The sequence below is a fragment of the Mastigoproctus giganteus genome, chromosome 5, assembly GCF_048544385.1.
Source record: "Mastigoproctus giganteus isolate SK-2022 chromosome 5, ASM4854438v1, whole genome shotgun sequence".
NCBI classification, from domain to species: domain Eukaryota; kingdom Metazoa; phylum Arthropoda; class Arachnida; order Uropygi; family Thelyphonidae; genus Mastigoproctus; species Mastigoproctus giganteus.
The window spans coordinates 36,193,111-36,213,028 of record NC_143579.1 but is presented as its reverse complement, the minus strand read 5'-3'; the positions used below and the strand labels follow the sequence as shown (position 1 = coordinate 36,213,028).

The following is a 19,918-nucleotide window of genomic DNA, read 5'->3' as shown; positions in this document are numbered from 1 at the left end:
CTAGAGAGCTTGGCAACCAGGCACCTCAAGGATGACCTGATTGAGGTTTATAAGGCTCTGAGAGGGATTAGTAAAATGAATGAAAATGGAATTCTCACTGTTCTAAACAATTATAAAATAAGTTGAGGTGAATAAGAGTAAGTAGGTCGAGTGAAAGAGTGCAGTACAGGAAGAAAGAGCTGAGCAAATGAAATGAAAGCCAGAAGAATAAATGTGAGTGTAATTGTGTGAGAGAAAGAACACAAACCACATACAGTAATACCCCGAAGTTACGCGATAGGTGGGTCCGACGAAAATCGCGTAAGTCGAATTCGCGTAAGTCGGGGTACAACTTTGCATATAAATACATATAAATTTTGCTTAATTGGGACCAAGGACTAACAAAAACACTAGTTTAGAAGAAAAATATTAATAAAATTGCAGTTCTTTATACATATTAATACAAAATATGTATTAAAAAAACAAATGACTTACGTAAAAAAGTTATTTCGATGTCAATGGCTTCATAAAATCTAACAAATTCGTCTGACGACACAGCGCCTTCTTTTTTTTACGCAGAATTTCGTCGTAGCAAGCTAATAATTTTTTTATTCCTTGCTTTGTAGCTATAACGCGTTCTTCGTTGGAGTCTATGTTTTCTAAAATTTTTAAGCCCTTTACAATTGAGCCCTTTTCAATTTTCAACCTGTCAAGTTTGCAATTGTCATGTGCTTTTCGCCGTTGCTTCATTTAGGCCTGTAGCACGTGCAATATCACATGGTCTTTCATTTCGCTCAAAGCGTTTCACAATTTCGTATTTTTTCTCTATCGACAGAGGCGGACTGGCCATAAGCCTTACCGGGGAAACCCCGGTGGGCCAGTGTGATTTTGGCCATAAACCATAGTATGAGGCCACTATAAATTTTCCCGGGTGAGAATTTTTGACCCAGTCCGCCTCTGTTTATCGATAATTGCTTTTCTTTTTCTCTCTGAATCTGCAGTGTCTTCACCAGGACGCTTCCTTTTCACACCTTTTAAGTATTTTACTAATTTTTAGGGAATAAAGCGCAATTACAAAACGAGGAGGCACGCTTGATACGCATAAACAAAGCTGCGCGCATGTAGCAACTGAATAAACAACACCATAAAGGCAGAGATACACTATTAACACCTCACATTTCTAGGGGTTACTACCATAAAACAATAAAAATCCAGTTGCGTTTCTGCTAGTGAAATCTGTTATAAACTGGTAGTAAACTCGATCTAATTGCATTTGCGATTATACTGATAGCTGGAATTGTGTTGGTTTTTACGTTATTATGGTGAAATGTGTTTCCCCTTCACTGATATAAAAAACATAAAAGCAGCAAAGTTGAATTTTGTTCATCTTTCGCTCTCATTCTCCGCCGTCGCACCGTATATCGATAACATATGAAAAACGACCTTGAAGATAGTGGGCGGCAGCGTTGCCAAACGAAAAAATCAAGAACCGCGTAACTCCGAGTTCGCGTAAGTCGGGGTAGCGTAAGTCGGGGTATTACTGTATTACAGTTAAGAATTCACTAACCCTTAATTCACTAGAATTCACTGTATTCATCATATTGCTTGATGCTGATTTGAAGGGGGAACCCTGGAGCCGCATTACAAACAACACTACTGCCTAGCCCGACTCCTTGTAGCAGTGGACAGTAAACTAGAGGTTTCGTGTCAAAACACAGGCCCTAGGATAAGAGGCCAGATGAACAACACAATCCTCACTAACACTACACGAACAAGTACTAACATTCATAAATCTGCCCTTTAAAGAGATGTATTCAATACAGAGTTAAACATTAGCGAAAACCCCCAGAGCCACATTACAAATAACTCTATACACTATGTTCTAAACCAACATTTCCCAAATTGGGTCCATAGACCAGTTCCAGGGGGTCTGCAAAACGGTGGTCAACCACACACACACACACACACACACACACACACACACACACACACACACACACACACAACATATGCATAGGTTATATATGGGGTCTGCAAACGTTTTTTGATATTTGAAGGGGTCTGTGAACTTTTTTGATTTTTGAAAGGGTCTGTAGATCTCAGTAGTTTGGGAACCGCTGTTCTAAACAATTCTAGAACTAGGGGTCATAAATTCAAATTAAAGGGCTTGAAGTTCAGATTAGATTGTAGGATGTTTTCTTTTAGCCAGTGAGGTATTAGTATTTTAGTATTTAGTATTAGTAACGGCCGCATGGTGCAAGAAAGCCTATGGCTTATGCTGCACCAGCCAAAAAAAAAAAAAAAAAAAAATCCCAACAAAACAACAATAAAAACAAAAAATAAATAAATAAATAAAATAAAAAGGAAATTAAACCTATCATCCTATGCGCTTCCCTTACCCGAAAGTACTATCCAGATGACCTTTGAATTTCCCCAAACTGTCGGCCTCTACCACCCATGAAGGCAACTTATTCCAGTAATTTATAACTCGCTGGCTAAAATAAAACTTCCTGCAGTCCAATCTAAACATTTCCCCCCCGTAACTTGAATTTATGTCCCCTAGTTCTAGCATCATTTATAATCTTGAAAATTTTGTCCTCATTCATTTTACTGATGCCTCTCAGAGCCTTAAACACCTCAATCAAATCCCCTCTAAGGTGTCTAGTTTCCAAACTCTGCAACCCACATATTCGAAGTCTTTCTTCATAAGGACGCCCTTTTGCCGATCTCACCAGGCGAGTTACCCTTCTTTGCACCCTTTCAAGAAGCTTGATGTCTTTCTTTAGGTGCTTTAGGTGTTGATAGCTGGAATAAGTAGTTGCCCCTGCAGGTAGTTGAGGCTGACAGTTTGAAAAGATTCAAAGTCTACTGGATAGACCTTTGAATATTGGTAAGTTTATTCTATTTGTATAATAGAATAAAGTTATCTGTGTGAGGAGGGAAGCACATAATTTGTGTTTTCTTATCTACTTGATTGGGTTTTTTTTTTTTTTTTTTTTACCAGTGCAGCCTGTGCCTTCCTTGCACTATATGGCAAATACTAGTACTATTTAACAAACTGAACTGTTATTTACATTTTTAACTATCAGCACTACTTTTTAGTCATTATAAATGTTTACACATTTGGCACCCCTCAATTCCAAAGGATGCCACATTTTTAAGAGTTCACTGCATTTGGATCCATAATTTTGTACAAAAAGTAGAATACCAACATCCTATGTAGAAAAAAATTACATGTCTCATTAAAAACTGCTCAAGAACAGCCATTCTAATGCAGGAGCCATACGAAAGAATAACTTCTAAGAGGGATTTCACTGTAATTTTCAAATAGATTCTGACTTTCATTAAGTCATTTTAAAAAATACCTGATTCTTCTTTATCTCAGAATGTGTTTTCCTATTCAGAAGCCTAATATCCTTGCCATGTACATCCTCAATAAATGTATATGAATATTCTCCATGATAAAGACAGCCTAATAAAAGAAACAAATATTCACTCTTAGAGAGACTGATAGAATAGAATGATAGTCAGCTATTTTTCATGTAGTTTTTATCAGAATTTAATTCTAAATTACAATCTCCTTTTGTAGAGCAGGCTTCACATGTAAACTAAAGTTTGCACAACAGAAAAGAAAAATTATTCTGTTATATACAGATAAACAATCTGTATATAACAGAATAAACACCATTTTTACAAACACCAATAAACAACAATCTGTATATAACAGAATAAACACCAAGAGAAGTATATTATTATTATTTGTAATGTGAGTCTCCCCAAGGTGGCCAATTTCAGTGGTCATTAACTCATCAATGAGAGGCAATTACAATCACAAATAAATGCTTCTCTGAAAAGTGCTGTTTATTGAAAGTGCAAGAGTAAAGTGACTCATCATAACCACTCAAAATAAGAGAGTTACAAAAAAAACTAATAGTCTTTTCTATGACAAACTTTAGTTGTTAACTTTTTTCTTATTCTAAGACTTGTAAAATAGGTTTAATTATTTTACAAGTCCTATGAAATAAATAAATTTCACAAAACAGATAGTGTGGAATCTAACAATCTCATTTATAAATTAATCAGAATACACAAAAACATACTTATGTAACGTGAAATTTATTTTAACAAAGACAGTGGCAGACTGCAACAAAGATGATCAAAGTAGTAGTCATCAGGCTGCTTGTAGCCCATGAGACTTATTTTAAAATTACACACATAAAACAGAACAGTTAATAATTAGCTTAAATATAAATGATTTAAAACTAAATAGGCCTCTTGCTTCGGGATCCGTAGTATAGGAAGTATGAATATAAACAATTAAATATATATAATATATGAAAGATTACAGGTTTCTTTTAAGATATTGTATATCTTAAAAGAATATACAAGGCTGTCTATATGTTCATGAGAATAATTTTAATAGATAAATTAGATGTTTTAAAAATAACCTTGTGTAAGTTGGGAGGAAGCTGGTGTTTTAAAATGCCTAGCATTTTGGTAGCACTTCCACTTTCTTCTTTCGGATAAGGCCTCACAGCCATAGATGCTGTACACATAGCTGCAAGGGCTCATTCTAAACAGATTTAAGCCTCAGAAGATGGGAACAAAGCAGCAACCAAAACATCAGGCAATCCCCACCCAGATTTTTGTAACTTACCACTTTTTTGCATTAAAATTGTTCTCGTGAATTTCTGTGTAGTCTTGTGTATGCTTTTAAGATAAGTTAAATATATTTAGGAATATAGCTAGGAATATAGGAATATAAATTAGGAATATAGTTAAATATAGCTAGGAATAGGAACAGGTGCATGTATACTTGCGTGTACACCAATGCTAGGAGATTGGTAAATAAATTTGATCAATTTGAGGTATTGTTCAGAACATCTAAGGCAGATATTGTTGAGATATCAGAGAAGTGGTGTCACACAGATATAAGGAATGCAGAACTGGAATTTGGGGAGTACAATGTGTACAGGAAGGATAGACAAGATAGGAAAGGAGAAGGGGTTATGCTATTAGTTAAGAAATACATAAAATCCAAGAAAGTGAAGCCAGTGAACATCGCTGGACAATGCAGTGTCGAGTCAGTTTGGTGTGACATAAGCATTCGGAGATCAAAACTGAGAATAGAAGTGTGCAATAGGCCTAATGACTCTGATGAGTATAATAAGAAACTGTACAGGGAAATAGAGTGGGCCAGTAAATCAGAGAGTCTTATAATGGGAGATTTTAATTTCCCAGATATTGACTGGAATTTGGGGGCTGGTCACTCACACACTAGCAAGGCTTTTGTGGATTTATTGGATGTTGTTTGTTTTGTTGGTTTTTAGGAGCATTAGCAACTAAGGCCATATTGCTCCGGGATATGCGGTGGTCATTCCTTGACCTTTCCGCATCCTCCGTATTTGGTGGTGACGGGCTCGAACCCCGGTCTAATCAAGAAGCGTGTGCTGCGCACTGCTGCTCCTTCCCACCTGGCTACGGAGGCGCCCGGATTTATTGGATGATTGTTTTCTACATCAGCATGTTCAGGAGGCAACTAGAGGGAGGAATACTCTTGATTTGATTATCAGCAGTGATTCTTCATGCATTAAGAATCTGCAGATAAATGAACCACTAGGTGGCAGTGATCACAGTGTGCTGAAGTGGGATTTACTCAAAGAGGTAACTACCATTAGGGGTAAAGGGAAGGGTTATTGCTTTCGTAAAGGCGACTACGATGGACTGAGACAGTATTTAAATTAGTATTAGTATTAGTAGAGGCATTTGATGCAAGAAAGCAAGCTTATGCAGCATCAGCCAAAAAAAAAAAAAAAAAAACACTTCCACTTCACCCCTCTGTTCGTTCAAAATACCTGTCCAGCTGAGCCTTCAACTTATTTAGGCTATCAACCTCCACCACAAGGGATGGAAGTCTGTTCCACCAACCAACCACCTGCTAGCTAAATGCAAATTTCTGCACGTCTAACCTATATCTGTCTTTCCTCAATTTGAATTTATGCCCTCTCAGGTGATTTTTCTGAGCTAGAGGAAGAATCCCATCAGCATTGAGCATGCTTAAACCATTCAAAACTTTATACACCTCTATCAGATCACCTCGCTGGTGCCTAGTCTCCAGACACTGTAATTTGCAAAACTTAAGCCTTTCTTCGTAAGAGCACCCCTTTGTTCCATTCACTAATCTTGTTGCCCTTCTCTGTACTCGTTCCAGCAGCTCTACATCCTTCTTGAAATGAGGCCTCCAGACCTGTATACAGTACTCTAAGTGTGGCCTGACCATCGCCTTATACAATGGAATAATCACCTCCTTATCCCTGCTGGAAAAATTCCTGTATATCATTGACAATACTCTATGAGCTACTCTTGCAGCCCGTCTGCACTGTTCAGAGAACTTCATATCTGCCTGCACAACCACCCCCAAGTCCCTTTCATTCTCTACCACTGTCAGTGTAGTACCACAGAGTTGATACGTTGCTCTGGGGTTGCTGTTTCCCATGTGTAGTACTTTACATTTGTCAATGTTAAACTTCATTTGCCACCTCTCAGCCCATCTGCTCAACCTTTCCAGATCCTGTTGCAGCAGCATAGTGTCAGTAGTGTCCTTGACAACCCTGCCAACCTTTGTATCGTCTGCAAACTTGGACATTAAGCCCGATATACCATCATCAATATCATTTATAAATACAGAAAACAATAATGGACCCAACACTGAGCCCTGAGGGACTCCACTAATAACATCAGTCCACGATGAGCAGTGTCCATTGATTACCACTCTCTGTCTTCTCCCCCTCAACCACCCCTTTATACATAGCAGCAATTTGCCTCCAATGTCACACTGCTCCAATTTGTGTAGCAGTCTTCCATGTGCAACAGTATCAAAAGCCTTTCTAAGATCCAAGTATATAATATCAAAGTTATTCCCTGCATCCAGTTCTTTTGTGACTGCATCATAGTATCCAATCAAGTTGGTCAGGCAAGACTTCCCCTTAACAAAACCATGCTGTGTCTGAGCTATAACTGAAGTCTTGTCTAAATGATCCTGCAGTGCTTCTTTAACCAGTGCCTCCATTAATTTTCCTGGAACCGAAGTTAAGCTCACAGGTCTATAATTACTTGTGTCAGCCTTTGATCCTCCTTTGTGAATTGGGGTCACATTTGCACATTTCCAGTATATGGGTACCTCCCCTGAGTCCAAGGAAGCTCTCATAATTATGGCTAAGGGTTTGCTTACTTCCTTTGCTGCCTCCTTTAATATAACTGGATAGATCCCATCCACCCCGGGTGCCTTTCTTGTGTTTATCTTCAACAGTTTCTTCTCCACTTTACTCCCAGTTATTTCAAGATTCTGTAGCTTACTGCTAGAGTTGAATACACCTCTGGCATTCCCCTCACTGAATAACTCCTCATGTGTGAATGTCGATGCAAAATATTCATTTAGTTTGTTAGCTACCTGAGCAGGATCATCAACACTTGACCCATCAATATCAAGTGGACCAATCTGATTCATCGCCTTCCTCCTAGAGTTTACATAAGTAAAGAACTCTTTGCTGTTTTTCTTTGCATCCCTTGCCAAGGATTTCTCGTAATCTGCCTTCGCCTGCCTAACCTCCTTTGTAATTTGGTTGCATATCAACTTGTATCTATCATAGGCTTCTGTGTCATGTGTTAATTTGTATGTATCCCATGCATTTTTCTTCTCTGCCATATGCCTCATTAGTTCATCTGACATCCATTTTGGCCTAAACCTTGAACAATATTTCTTAGTTGGTATGTAAAGCCTAGTAGCTTCCAAGATAAGTTCTTTGAATGCTTCCCATTTTTAATTTGCTGTTGGTAACATCATCAGTTGGTCCCACTGCATAGAATTTAAATACTGTCTCAGTCCATCGTAGTCACCTTCACGAAAGCAATAACCCTTCCCTTTACCCCTAATGGTAGTTACCTCTTTGAGTAAATCCCACTTCAGCACACTGTGATCACTGCCACCTAGTGGTTCATTTATCTGCAGATTCTTAATGCATGAAGAATCACTGCTGATAATCAAATCAAGAGTATTACTCCCTCTAGTTGCCTCCCGAACATGCTGATGTAGAAAACAACCATCCAATAAATCCACAAAAGCCCTGCTAGTGTGTGAGTAACCAGCCCCCAAATTCCAGTCAATATCTGGGAAATTAAAATCTCCCATTATAAGACACTTTGATTTACTGGCCCACTCTATTTCCCTGTACAGTTCCTTATTATACTCATCAGAGTCATTAGGCCTATAGCACACTCGTACTCTCAATTTTGATCCCCCAATGTTTATGTCACACCAAACTGACTCCACACTGCACTGTCCAGCGATGTCGACTGGCTTCACTTCCTTGGTTTTTATGTGTTTCTTAACTAATAGCATAACCCCTCCCCCCTTCCTATCCTGTCTATCCTTTCTGTAGACGTTGTACTCCCCAAATTGCAGTTCTGCATCCCTTATATCTGTGTGACACCACGTCTCTGATATCCCAACAACATCTGCCTTCGATGTTTTGAGCAATACCTCAAATTCATCAAATTTATTTACTAAACTCCTAGCATTGGTGTACACGCAAGTATACCTGCACCTGTTTCTATTCTTAGCTACCCTAACACAACCCATGTGTTTACTTGTACCGCAATGGCTCCCAGCATTCTCTGAAATACCATGCATCTTGTTTTTCAGGCTTCTGCTCATTCTAATAGAAGCAGTGCAAGAATCTCTTTCACCTCTGCCAGTGGCTACTGTCAATCTATTGGTCTTTGTCTCCCCCCAAGCTAGCAGTTTTCCGACCCACCTAACACTGCCTCGATATCATCAGCAAATATTCTTGCACCCTTTCTATTTAAGTGTATCCCATCCCTGTAGAAGCAATCTCTCCTGTTAACAAGTACAGTCCAGGCTGAAAAAAATTCTACCCCTTGAGCCTTGCACAATCTTTCCAGGGCCGAATTGATCGACAAGGCTCTCATCATATACTCGCTCCAATCGTGTCTGGGCAGAATTGCAGACACTTTCAAATTCAACCCTAATTCTCGGCTTTTGTTCGACAGTGACCTGTACTTGTTAAGTAATTCTGCCGGTCTCCTACTCTTAATATTATTAGTGCCAACGTGTACAACTATATCACCTTTTGTGCCCTTAAAAGATGATATTCGCTCTACAACGTCATCAACCTTTGCCCCTGGCAGACATACCCTGGTCCTGTTCCACCTATCTTTTTTACAAAGCATGTTCCCCGTTACCCTGACAATAGAGTCACCAACAACTACTAGTTCCTTCGGGACCAGCGCATTCTGCCTTAGGGGTTGTCTCTGTGTCACGCGAGGCCCAAGTGCAAGCTCTGGCGTTGATGTGGGCAGCTGAGAGTTTGATGGGCCCCTCAATTTAGTTTCTTCGAGGGCATCCACCCTGTCCTTCAAGCTCTCATATAGGCCCACAAGAACGCCGAGTTGTTGCCTGATATCGATACACTCCTTGCATCGCGCACACACACAAAGACATCCCCCTTGGCAGTATCATGTCCCGTACCCGATTGCTCTGCAAACATCAAGCAAACAGTGCATTTTATAAGGCTGTAAGTCAGAGGACAACTGCCCCCCCCTCAGTTCTGCTCTGAGCCACAGCACTTCCATTAGCTTGAGCCTTTTGCTTTGCTGCTCTGGTCTGAGTCATGATTCTATTAATTTATTAATTAATTATGTTATGTTATTAATTATATTACGTTTGCAATCTAAGTCGTTATATGTATTTATTTAAACGTACAATTTAACTGCTAACGAAGTTCAACTAACGCTATCTAGTACGGTATATAACCTACGGTATATCTAGTACGGTATCACAATGGCGGGAAAGTTACTAACGGTAACGGTGGATACGAACGGTAGTTACGAACACGTGGAAACCCTTACCGATACTTTTACAAGGCCGAGTAAAGAATAAATACACCAAATTAATCAAAAAATCTATACATAATTCTATACTTATCTTGGTTTGGTTTGGTTTTTTTTTTTTTAGGAGCATTAGCAACTAAGGTCATATTGCTCCGGTGATATGCGGTGGTCATTTCATGACCTTTCCGCATCCTCCGTATTTGGTGGTCACGGGCTCGAACCCCGGTCTGATCAAGAAGCGTGTGCTACGCACTGCTGCTCCTGCCCACCTGGCTACAGAGGCGCCACTTACTTATCTTGGAAGCTACTAGGCTTTACATACCAACTAAGAAATATTGTTCAAGTTTTAGCCTAAATGGATGTCAGATGAACTGATGAGGCATATGGCAGAGAAGAAACATGCATGGGATACATATAAATTAACACATGACAGAGAAGCCTATGATAGATACAAGTTGATCTGTAACCAAGTTACAAAGGAGGTTAGGCAGGCGAAGGCAGATTACGAGAAATCTTTGGCAAGGGATGCAAAGAAAAACAGCAAACAGTTCTTTACTTATGTAAACTCTAGAAGGAAGGGGATGAATCAGATTGGTCCACTTGATATCGATGGTTCGTTGTTGTTATTTGGTTTTTAGGAGCAGGAGCAACTAAGGCCATATTGCTCCGGGAATATGCGGTGGTCATTCCCTGACCTTTCCTCATCCTCCGTATTTGGTGGTGACGGGCTCGAACCCCGGTCTAATCAAGAAGAGTGTGCTACGCACTACTGCTCCTTCCCACCTGGCTACGGAGGCGGCAATCGATGGTTCAACTGTTGATGATCATGCTCAGGTAGCTAACAAACTAAATGAATATTTTGCATCGATATTCACACATGAGGAGTTATTTAGCGAGGGGAAAGCCAGAAGTGTATTCAACTCTAGCAGTAAGCTAGAGAATCTTGTAATAACTGAGAGTAAAGTGGAGGAGAAATTGTTGAAGATAAACACAAGAAAGGCACCGGGGGTGGATGGGATCTATCCAGTTATATTAAAGGAGGCAGCAAAGGAAGTAAGCAAACCCTTGGCCATAATTATGAGAGCTTCCGTGGACTCAGGGGAGGTACCCACAGACTGGAGATGTGCAAATGTCACCCCAATTCACAAAGGAGGATCAAAGGCTGACACAAGTAATTATAGAACTGTGCGTTTAACTTCTGTTCCAGGAAAATTAATGGAGGCACTAGTTAAAGAAGCACTGCAGGATCATTTAGACAAGACTTCAGCTATAGCTCGGACACAGCACGGTTTTGTTAAGGGGAAGTCTTGCCTGAACAATTTGATTGGATACTATGATGCAGTCACAAAGGAACTGGATGCAGGGAATAACTTTGATATTATATACTTAGATCTTAGAAAGGCTTTTGATACTGTTGCACATGGAAGACTGCTGCACAAATTGGAGCAGTGTGGCATTGGAGGCAAATTGCTGCTGTGGATAAAGGGGTGGCTGAGGGGGAGAAGACAGACAGTGGTAATCAATGGACACTGATCGTCGTGGACTAATGTTATTAGTGGAGTCCCTCAGGGCTCAGTGCTGGGTCCATTATTGTTTTCTGTATTCATAAATGATATTGATGAGGGTATATCAAGCTTAAAGCCGAAGTTTGCAGACGATACAAAGGTAGGCAGGGTTGTCAAGGACACTAATGACACTATGCTGCTGCAACAGGATCTGGAAAGGTTGAGCAGATGGGCTGAGAGGTGGCAAATGAAGTTTAACACTGACAAATGTAAAGTACTACACATGGGAAACAGCAACCCCAGAGCAACATATCAACTCTGTGGTACTACACTGACAGTTGTAGAGAATGAAAGGGACCTGGGGGTGGTTGTGCAGGCAGATATGAAGTTCTCTGAGCAGTGCAGACGGGCTGCAAGAGTAGCTCATAGTGTATTGTCAATGATATACAGGAATTTTTCTAGCAGGGATAAGGAGGTGATTATTCCCTTGTATACGGCAATGGTCAGGCCACACCTAGAGTACTGTGTACAGGTCTGGAGGCCTCATTTCAAGAAGGATGTAGAGATGCTGGAACGAGTACAGAGAATAACAACAAGATTAGTGAATGGAACAAAGGGGTGCTCTCACGAAGAAAGGCTTAAGTTTTGCAAATTACAGTGTCTGGAGACTAGGCACCAGCGAGGTGATCTGATAGAGGTGTATAAAGCCTTGAATGGTTTGAGCATGCTCAATGCTGATGGGATTCTTCCTCTCGCTCAGAATAATCATCTGAGAGGGCATAAATTCAAATTGAGGAAAGACAGAAGTAGGATAGACGTGCGGAAATTTGCCTTTAGCCAGCGGGTGGTTGGTTGGTGGAACAGACTTCCATCCCTTGTCGTGGAAGTTGATAGCCTAAATAAGTTTAAGGCTCAGCTGGACAGGTATTTTGAACAAACGGAGGGGTGAAGTGGGAGCGGTTTTTTTTTTTTTTTTGGCTGATGCTGCATAAGCTTGCTTTCTTGCATCAAATGCCTCTACTAATGCTAATGCTAATGGTAAACACAAAATCCATGGAAGTGAAGCCAGTCGACATCGCTGGACAGTGCAGTGTCGAGTCAGTTTGGTGTGACATAAGCATTGGGAGATCAAAATTGAGAGTAGGAGTGTGCTATAGGCCTAATGACTCTGATGAGTAAAAACGGTGAAATAAATTAACACGTGACACAGAAGCCTATGATAGATATAAGTTGATCTGTAACCAAGTTACAAAGGAAGTTGGGCAGGTGAAGGCAGATTATGAGAAATCTTTGGCAAGTGATGCAAAGAAAAACAGCAAAGAGTTCTTTACTTATGTAAACTCCAGAAGGAAAGGGATGAATCAGATTGGTCCACTTGATATCGATTGTTCAACTGTTGATGATCCTGCTCAGGTAGCTAACAAACTAAATGAATATTTTGCATCGACATTCACACATGAGGAGTTATTCAGCAAGGGGAATTCAGAGGTGTGTTCAACTCTGGCAGTAAGCTAGATAATCTTGTAATAACTGAAAGTAAAGTGGAGGAGAAATTGTTGAAGATAAACACAAGAAAGGCACCTGGGGTGGATGGAATCTATCCAGTTATATTAAAGGAGGCAGCAAAGGAAGTAAGCAAACCCTTAGCCATAATTATGAGAGCTTCCTTGGACTCACGGGAGGTACCCATAGACTGGAGATGTGCAAATGTGACCCCAATTCACAAAGGAGGATCAAAGGATGACACAAGTAATTATAGACCTGTGAGTTTAACTTCTGTTCCAGGAAAATTAATGGAGGCACTGGTTAAAGAAGCACTGCAGGATCATCTAGACAAGACTTCAGTTATAGCTCGGACACAGCATGGTTTTGTTAAGGGGAAGTCTTGCCTGAACAATTTGATTGGATACTATGATGCAGTCACAAAGGAACTGGATGCAGGGAATAACTTTGATATTACATACTTGGATCTTAGAAAGGCTTTTGATACTGTTGCACATGGAAGACTGCTGCACATATTGGAGCAGTGTGGCATTAGAGGCAAATTGCTGCTATGGATAAAGGGGTGGTTGAGGGGGAGAAGACAGAGAGTGGTAATCAATAGACACTGATCATCGTGGACTAATGTTATTAGTGGAGTCCCTCAGGGTTTGGTGTTGGGTCCATTATTGTTTTCTGTATTTATAAATAATATTGATGATGGCATATCAAGCTTAATGTCCAAGTTTGCAGACAATACAAAGGTTGGCAGGGTTGTTAAGGACACTAATGACAGTACGCTGCTGCAACAGGATCTGGAAAGGTTGAGCAGATGGGCTGAGAGGTGGCAAATGAAGTTTAACATTGACATGTAAAGTATTACATATGGGAAACAGCAACCCCAGAGCAACGTATCAACTCTGTGGTACTACACTGACAGTGGAGAGAATGAAAAGGACCTGGGAGTAATTGTGCAGGCAGATATGAAGTTCTCTGAGCAGTGCAGACGGGCGGAAAGAGTAGCTCGTGGTGTCTTGTCAATGATATACAGGAATTTTTCTAGCAGGGATAAGGAGGTGATTATTCCCTTATATAAGGCAATGCTCAGACCACACATTGAGTACTATATAGAGGTCTGGAGGCCTCCAGAAGGATGTAGATCCAGGAGCTCTACATTGTTTCAAGAAGGATGTAGAGCTCCTGGAACGAGTACAGAGAAGGGCAACAAGATTAGTGAATGGAACAAACTGTTGCTCTTATGAAAAAAGGCTTAAGTTTTGCAAATTACAGTGTCTGGAGACTAGGCACTGGCGAGGTAATCTGATAGAGGTGTATAAAGCCTTGAATAGTTTGAGCATGCTCAATGCTGATGGGATTCTTCCTCTTGATCAGAATAATTATCTGAGAGGGCATAAATTCAAATTGAGGAAAGACAGATTTAGGAAAGATGTGCGGAAATTTGGCTTTAGCCAGCAGGTAGTTGGTTGGCGGAACACACTTCCATCCCTAGTTGTGGAAGTTGATAGCCTAAATAAATTTAAGGTCAGCTGGACAGGTATTTCGAACGAACAGAGGGGTGAAGTGGAAGTGTTTTTTTTTTTTTTTTTTGGCTGATGCTGCATAAGCTTGCTTTCTTGCATCATATGCCTCTACTAATGCTAATGCTAATATCTGATTATATAATTGCCCACAGATCTTTTTCATTCTCCACTACCCTGTGTGTGGTACCATATAGTTGGTACATTAACCTGGGATTACTGCTACGCATATAAAGTACCTTGCATCTGTTGAGGTTAAACTTCACTTGCCACTTCTCAGTTTATTTGCTGAATTTTTCTAGATCTTGCTGCCATAGCATATCCTGATTACTGTCACAAACCCCCCTGACATCCTTTGTACCATCTCCAAATTTAGATAGTAAGTGTAATATGCTTTCATCAATATCATTTAAAAAAAAACAACAATGGCCCAGTACTGAACCTTGGCAGACTCCACTAATAACAGAATCCAAGAAGAGCAGTGCCCACTGATAAACATGCTCTGTCTTCTCCCACTCAACTATCCCTTCATGCACATCACTGATTTTCCTTAATGCCACAGTGCTTCTATTTGTACAGCAGTCTTTTATGTGCAACAGTATCAAAAGCTTTATTGAAATCTAAGTATATGATGTCAAATTTTTTTGTTTCCAGTTCCATTGTTACTGCATCACAGTATCTTATAAGATTGGTCAACCAAGATCACCCTCTAAAAAATCCATACTGTGACTGCAGTATTAGCATTAGCAGAGGCATATGATGCAAGAAAGCAACCTTATTCAGCATCAGCCAAAAAAAAAAAAAAAAAAAACACACACCACTCCCATTTCACCCCTCCGTTCATTCGAAATACCTGTCCAGTTGAGCTTTAAATTTGTTTAGGCTATCAACTTCAACAACAAGTGATGGAAGTCGGTTCCACCAACCAACCACCCGCTGGCCAAAGGCAAATTTCCGCACATCTATCCGACATCCGTCCTTCCTCAATTTGAATTTATGCCCTCTGAGGTGATTATTCTGAGCAAGATGAAGAATCCCATTGGCATTGAGCATGCTCAAACCATTCAAAGCAGCCTTATACACCTCTATCAGATCACCTCGCCGGTGCCTAGTCTCCAGACTCTGTAATTTGCAAAACTTAAGCCTTTCTTCTTAAGAGCAACCCTTTGTTCCATTCACTAATCTTGTTGCCCTTCTCTGTACCCGTTCCAGCAGCTCTACATCCTTCTTGAAATGAGGCCTCCAGATCTGTATACAGTATTCAAGGTGTGGCCTAACCATTGCCTTATACAAGGGAATAATCACCTCCTTATCCCTGCTAGAAAAATTCCTGTATATCATTGACAAGACACCATGAGCTACTCTTGCAGCTCGTCTGCACTGCTCAGAGAACTTCATATCTGCCTGCACAATTACCCCCAGGTCCTTTTCATTCTCCACCACTGTCAGTGTAGTACCGCAGAGTTGATACGTTGCTCTGGGGTTACTGTTTCCCATATGTAGTACTTTACATATGGGAAACAGTAATTGCATTCCTGTCTAGATGGTCCTGCATTACTTTTTTTAATCAGTGACTCCATTTCCTAAAACAGATATCAAGTTAACAGGTCTATAATTACTCATATCATGCTTTGATCCAACTTTGTGAATTAAAGATACATTCGCACATCTTCAGTCCATGGACATCTCTCATGAATCCAAGGATGCTCTCATAATAATGTAATGACTAAAGGTTTGCTTATCTTTTCTGCTGCCTCCCTTATTATAATTAGTAGACCCTATCCACACTGGGTATAATTTTTATGTTTAGCCTCAATGATTGCTGTTCCACTTTCCTCCCAGTTATCACAAAAGTATTCAGCTCTCTGTTAAAATTTGATATTCATCTAGCATCCCCATCCCTAAAAAAATTCTTTATGCGTGAATGTATATGCAAATTCACAAACCTATTCAGTTTGTCGGCAACCTAAGCAGGATCATCAGCAGTTAAACCATTCATATCTACTGAATCAATATGATTCTTCTCCTTCCTTCTAGTGATAACAAAAGTAAAGTCTTTTCTGTTATCTTTGCATTCTTTGCCAGAGCTCTCTTATAATCTGCATTAGCCTGCTTAACCTCCTTTCTGACTTGATTTTTTTTTTATTAAAATCTGAAATCTGAAAAATCTTAAAATCTGAATCTAAAATCTAAAAAAAAATCTTAAAATCTGAAAATTAAAATCTACTGAAACTCGAGTTTCAGTAGATTTTAATTTTCAGATAATTCATATGCAGGAAGGTTGATCAAGAAAACAAATGTTGAAAGAATAAATGAGGAAGAAGAAAAGTTGGTTGTGTGAGCGTGAAGTTGGACAATAAAAGGATGATGACTGGTTGCAGCACGTGTTCGGACTGGTTTGGAAGATAATGCGGGAACTATACAAGCTAATTCAGAAGAACAGTGCCCATGGTGTATCTACAGAAAAGACATGCAGCAGAAACAGATCGTGTATGAGACAGAGAGTTGAGAGAATATATTAGAAATGAGTCATTAATTAACCTAACTGCCCTCTTCTAAATGGAATTCAGAAGCCTCAGAGAAGTTTTGGGAGCACCACCCAAGATGTGGGAACAATATTCCATGGTAGGGAGGGTTTGTGATTTATACAGAGTAAATACCTGTTTGGAAGAAAAGTAAAGCTAAGAGAGAAAGAAAAAACCCAGTTTTTTAGATGCACAGGAAGCAATATTTTTAATGTGCTTATGGCAATAGAGAGATTAGAAGTTAAAGTAATGCCCAATAGAGATATACGATCTTGCCTAGATATTAGCATGTCATTGAAGGTAATATTAGGATCAGAGGAATCTCTTTTGAAATATATAAGACAGGACTGAGTTTTAGAAGGATTGAAATCAAGTAAGTTATCTTTGCACCCACTGGAGAATTACCTGGAGATGAGCATTTAAGGAAGTGGAAATGGATAATCAAAAAGTTGAAGCTGGACAAGGTTTCAAACTGGAACGTAAAATGCAATCTGCCATTATCAGCAAAACTATAGATAGGATTGGATTTCTGGTCAATGGCAGAATGCCATTAATATACAAGAGGAAAAGATTGGGTGAAAGAACTGAACCTTGGGGAACACCAGCTTTAGCAGAGAAGTTAGAAGACAGAGAGCCATCTACCATGCACTAAGTAGTCAGAGAGAAAACTGGATACACAATTACAAAAAACAATTGGTAAACCATAAGATGGAAGCTTATTTAGATCTTTATGTCAATAATGATCAAAAGCCTTTGAAACGTCAAGAGCCATTGCTTGAGTGTCACCAAATTTTTCCACTGAATTTGTCCATAGATGGATTACATAAGCCAGAATATCACCAATGGATCGACACTGAAGGAGTCCATACTAGCGATCGTCGATCAGATAGAAAGTTTCTAGATGGTTTAAGAGTTGGCAGTTAACAGATTTCTCTATTATTTTGGAAAGAGTAGAAGTAAGTGCAATGGGACTATAATTGGTTGGGAGGGATTTATCACCCTTTTTAGGATCTGGCTGGATACGAGCAAATTTCCTCACAGAAAAAAAAAAACACCCGGAATAAGAAAGTGAAAAAAGGTGAAACAGAACAGGAGAAAGTTCAAGAGCACAGGTTTTGAGAACAAGTGGAGAAATACTATCAGGACCTTAAGCTTTCTTAGTATCAAGATTGTTCAAAATCCTTCTGACATCCTTTTGATGGAAGACCACAGCATGCATTGAATGGAAAGTACTAGGAGTGGTAGGAGGTGATTTAACAAGGTTAATACAAGAGTTAGAAGAAAAAAAGAAAAGCTTTATCTTTGGCTGAAGTGGCAAAAGAACCATCTGCTTTGGAAAAAGGTGGAAATAGAGATGGGCAAAAGTTGCAGCCAATAGCTTTGGTATGAGACCAGAATGCTCAACTACCATTTGGACAAGAAGCAAGTTTTCTACTCTTAGCCTGTTCAAAATATAGTTTGGACTGATTAATTGTTTGTTTGTTTGTTATTTGGTTTTTAGGAGCATTAGCAACTAAGGCCATATTGCTCCGGGATATGCGGTAGTCATTCCCTGACCTTTCCGCATCCTCCGTATTTGGTGGTGACGGGCTCGAACCCCGGTCTAATCAAGAAGCATGTGCTAGACTGATTAATAACTGCTTTACAATTGTTGAAGCTTTGGTGCAGGCAAAAAGTGAACCTGGAGATTTTGATACAAGCCAATTGCGATATGCAACATTCTTGAACAGCCTTAACACATTTATTGGAAAACCAAGGTTTAGATAAAGGATTACATTTTAAGGTGAAGTGTGGAATAAAGGATTTCATCCCTAAAAGAATAATTTCACCAACAGGACCTGAGAAAACATTGACATCAGAAGATTTGAAACAGTGATCCGACTAAGCAAAAGAAGAAATCTCACAGATCATACCATTTTGCATTCTTGTAATGACAAAATATATATGAGGTTGAGAATGATCATGAGTGAAAGGCTCCATTGGGAAAAGACCATCATCAGGTTGTGATCTGAGATGCCTAGAGCAGTGGTCTCCAAAGTTGGGTGCATGCACTCCTAGGGATGCATGAGATGATACATGGATGCGCAAGATAATCTGCAATAAATCAATATTTATTAATTATGAAAACTTTAGTTTTTCGAAAATAAAAATTATAAATAAATGTTTTTTTAATACTTCCATATGCGGCTTTGTTTGGTTGCAGTTTTATTTGATCATGCCGTTGATCATGCACGTTCAAGTACATGCATTTTGTACTTGAACTTCAATTTAATTTTGTTTTGTATTTTTTTTATTTGTGATCTTTTAAAATTATATGTGATTTTAGATATAATGCCTTCTATGTAAATGATTTATAAATAAAAAAATATATCAACCTTATATATTTAATTTTTTATTCCGGGGTGCACGCTAGTCCTTTTACGACCAAAAAAGTTTGGAGACCGCTGGCCTAGAGGACCACTTAACTCAACAATGTACTTGGAAGGGCTGTTAATAAGAAAAAAGGTCAAGAGTGTTGGCTTTGTGATTAGGATTGTGTGGTAATTTGGTAGGTATATGAGCAATCTGTGTGAGGTCATTAATAATTGCAAAAGCCTCAGCATCTGGACCAACTGTGTCCGTGTGACTAGAAAATGGAAGCTGAGTTATGAACATAAAAATCACCAAGGAAAATTACCTCACTGTTAGAAAAGTTGGACTGGAGAAAGTCAAGTTTCAAAGAGAGGAAGTGAAAGAGTTCAAATTATTAGTGGAGTTGGAAGAATGATAGAGACAACAGATGAATTTGACAGAATGTGGTAGATATTTTCAGCCAGGGAAGATCAAAATGAGAGATTCAAAATTACTAAGTCTCTGATAGGAAATATATCAGAACAGACATATGCACAAGTACCACCTTTGAGACAAGGATTCATAGAGAATAATTTGAACAACTGAGATGAGAAATGGTTGAATCAAGCAATTATTAGGATTTGGTTAGAAA

The 19,918-nt window shown here is 39.4% G+C and overlaps 1 protein-coding gene across 1 annotated transcript in view; it reads right to left on the bottom strand.

Moving 5' to 3' along the window:
* LOC150085304 (ATP-dependent DNA/RNA helicase DHX36-like) overlaps positions 1-19,918 on the bottom strand; it is a 225,358-nt gene that overhangs the window by 162,650 nt on the left and 42,790 nt on the right. The window contains exon 2 of the mRNA XM_090374521.1: positions 3,345-3,451. Within this exon, the coding sequence (XP_090230647.1) occupies positions 3,345-3,451 (107 nt within the window). The remainder of the gene's footprint in view (positions 1-3,344; positions 3,452-19,918) is intronic.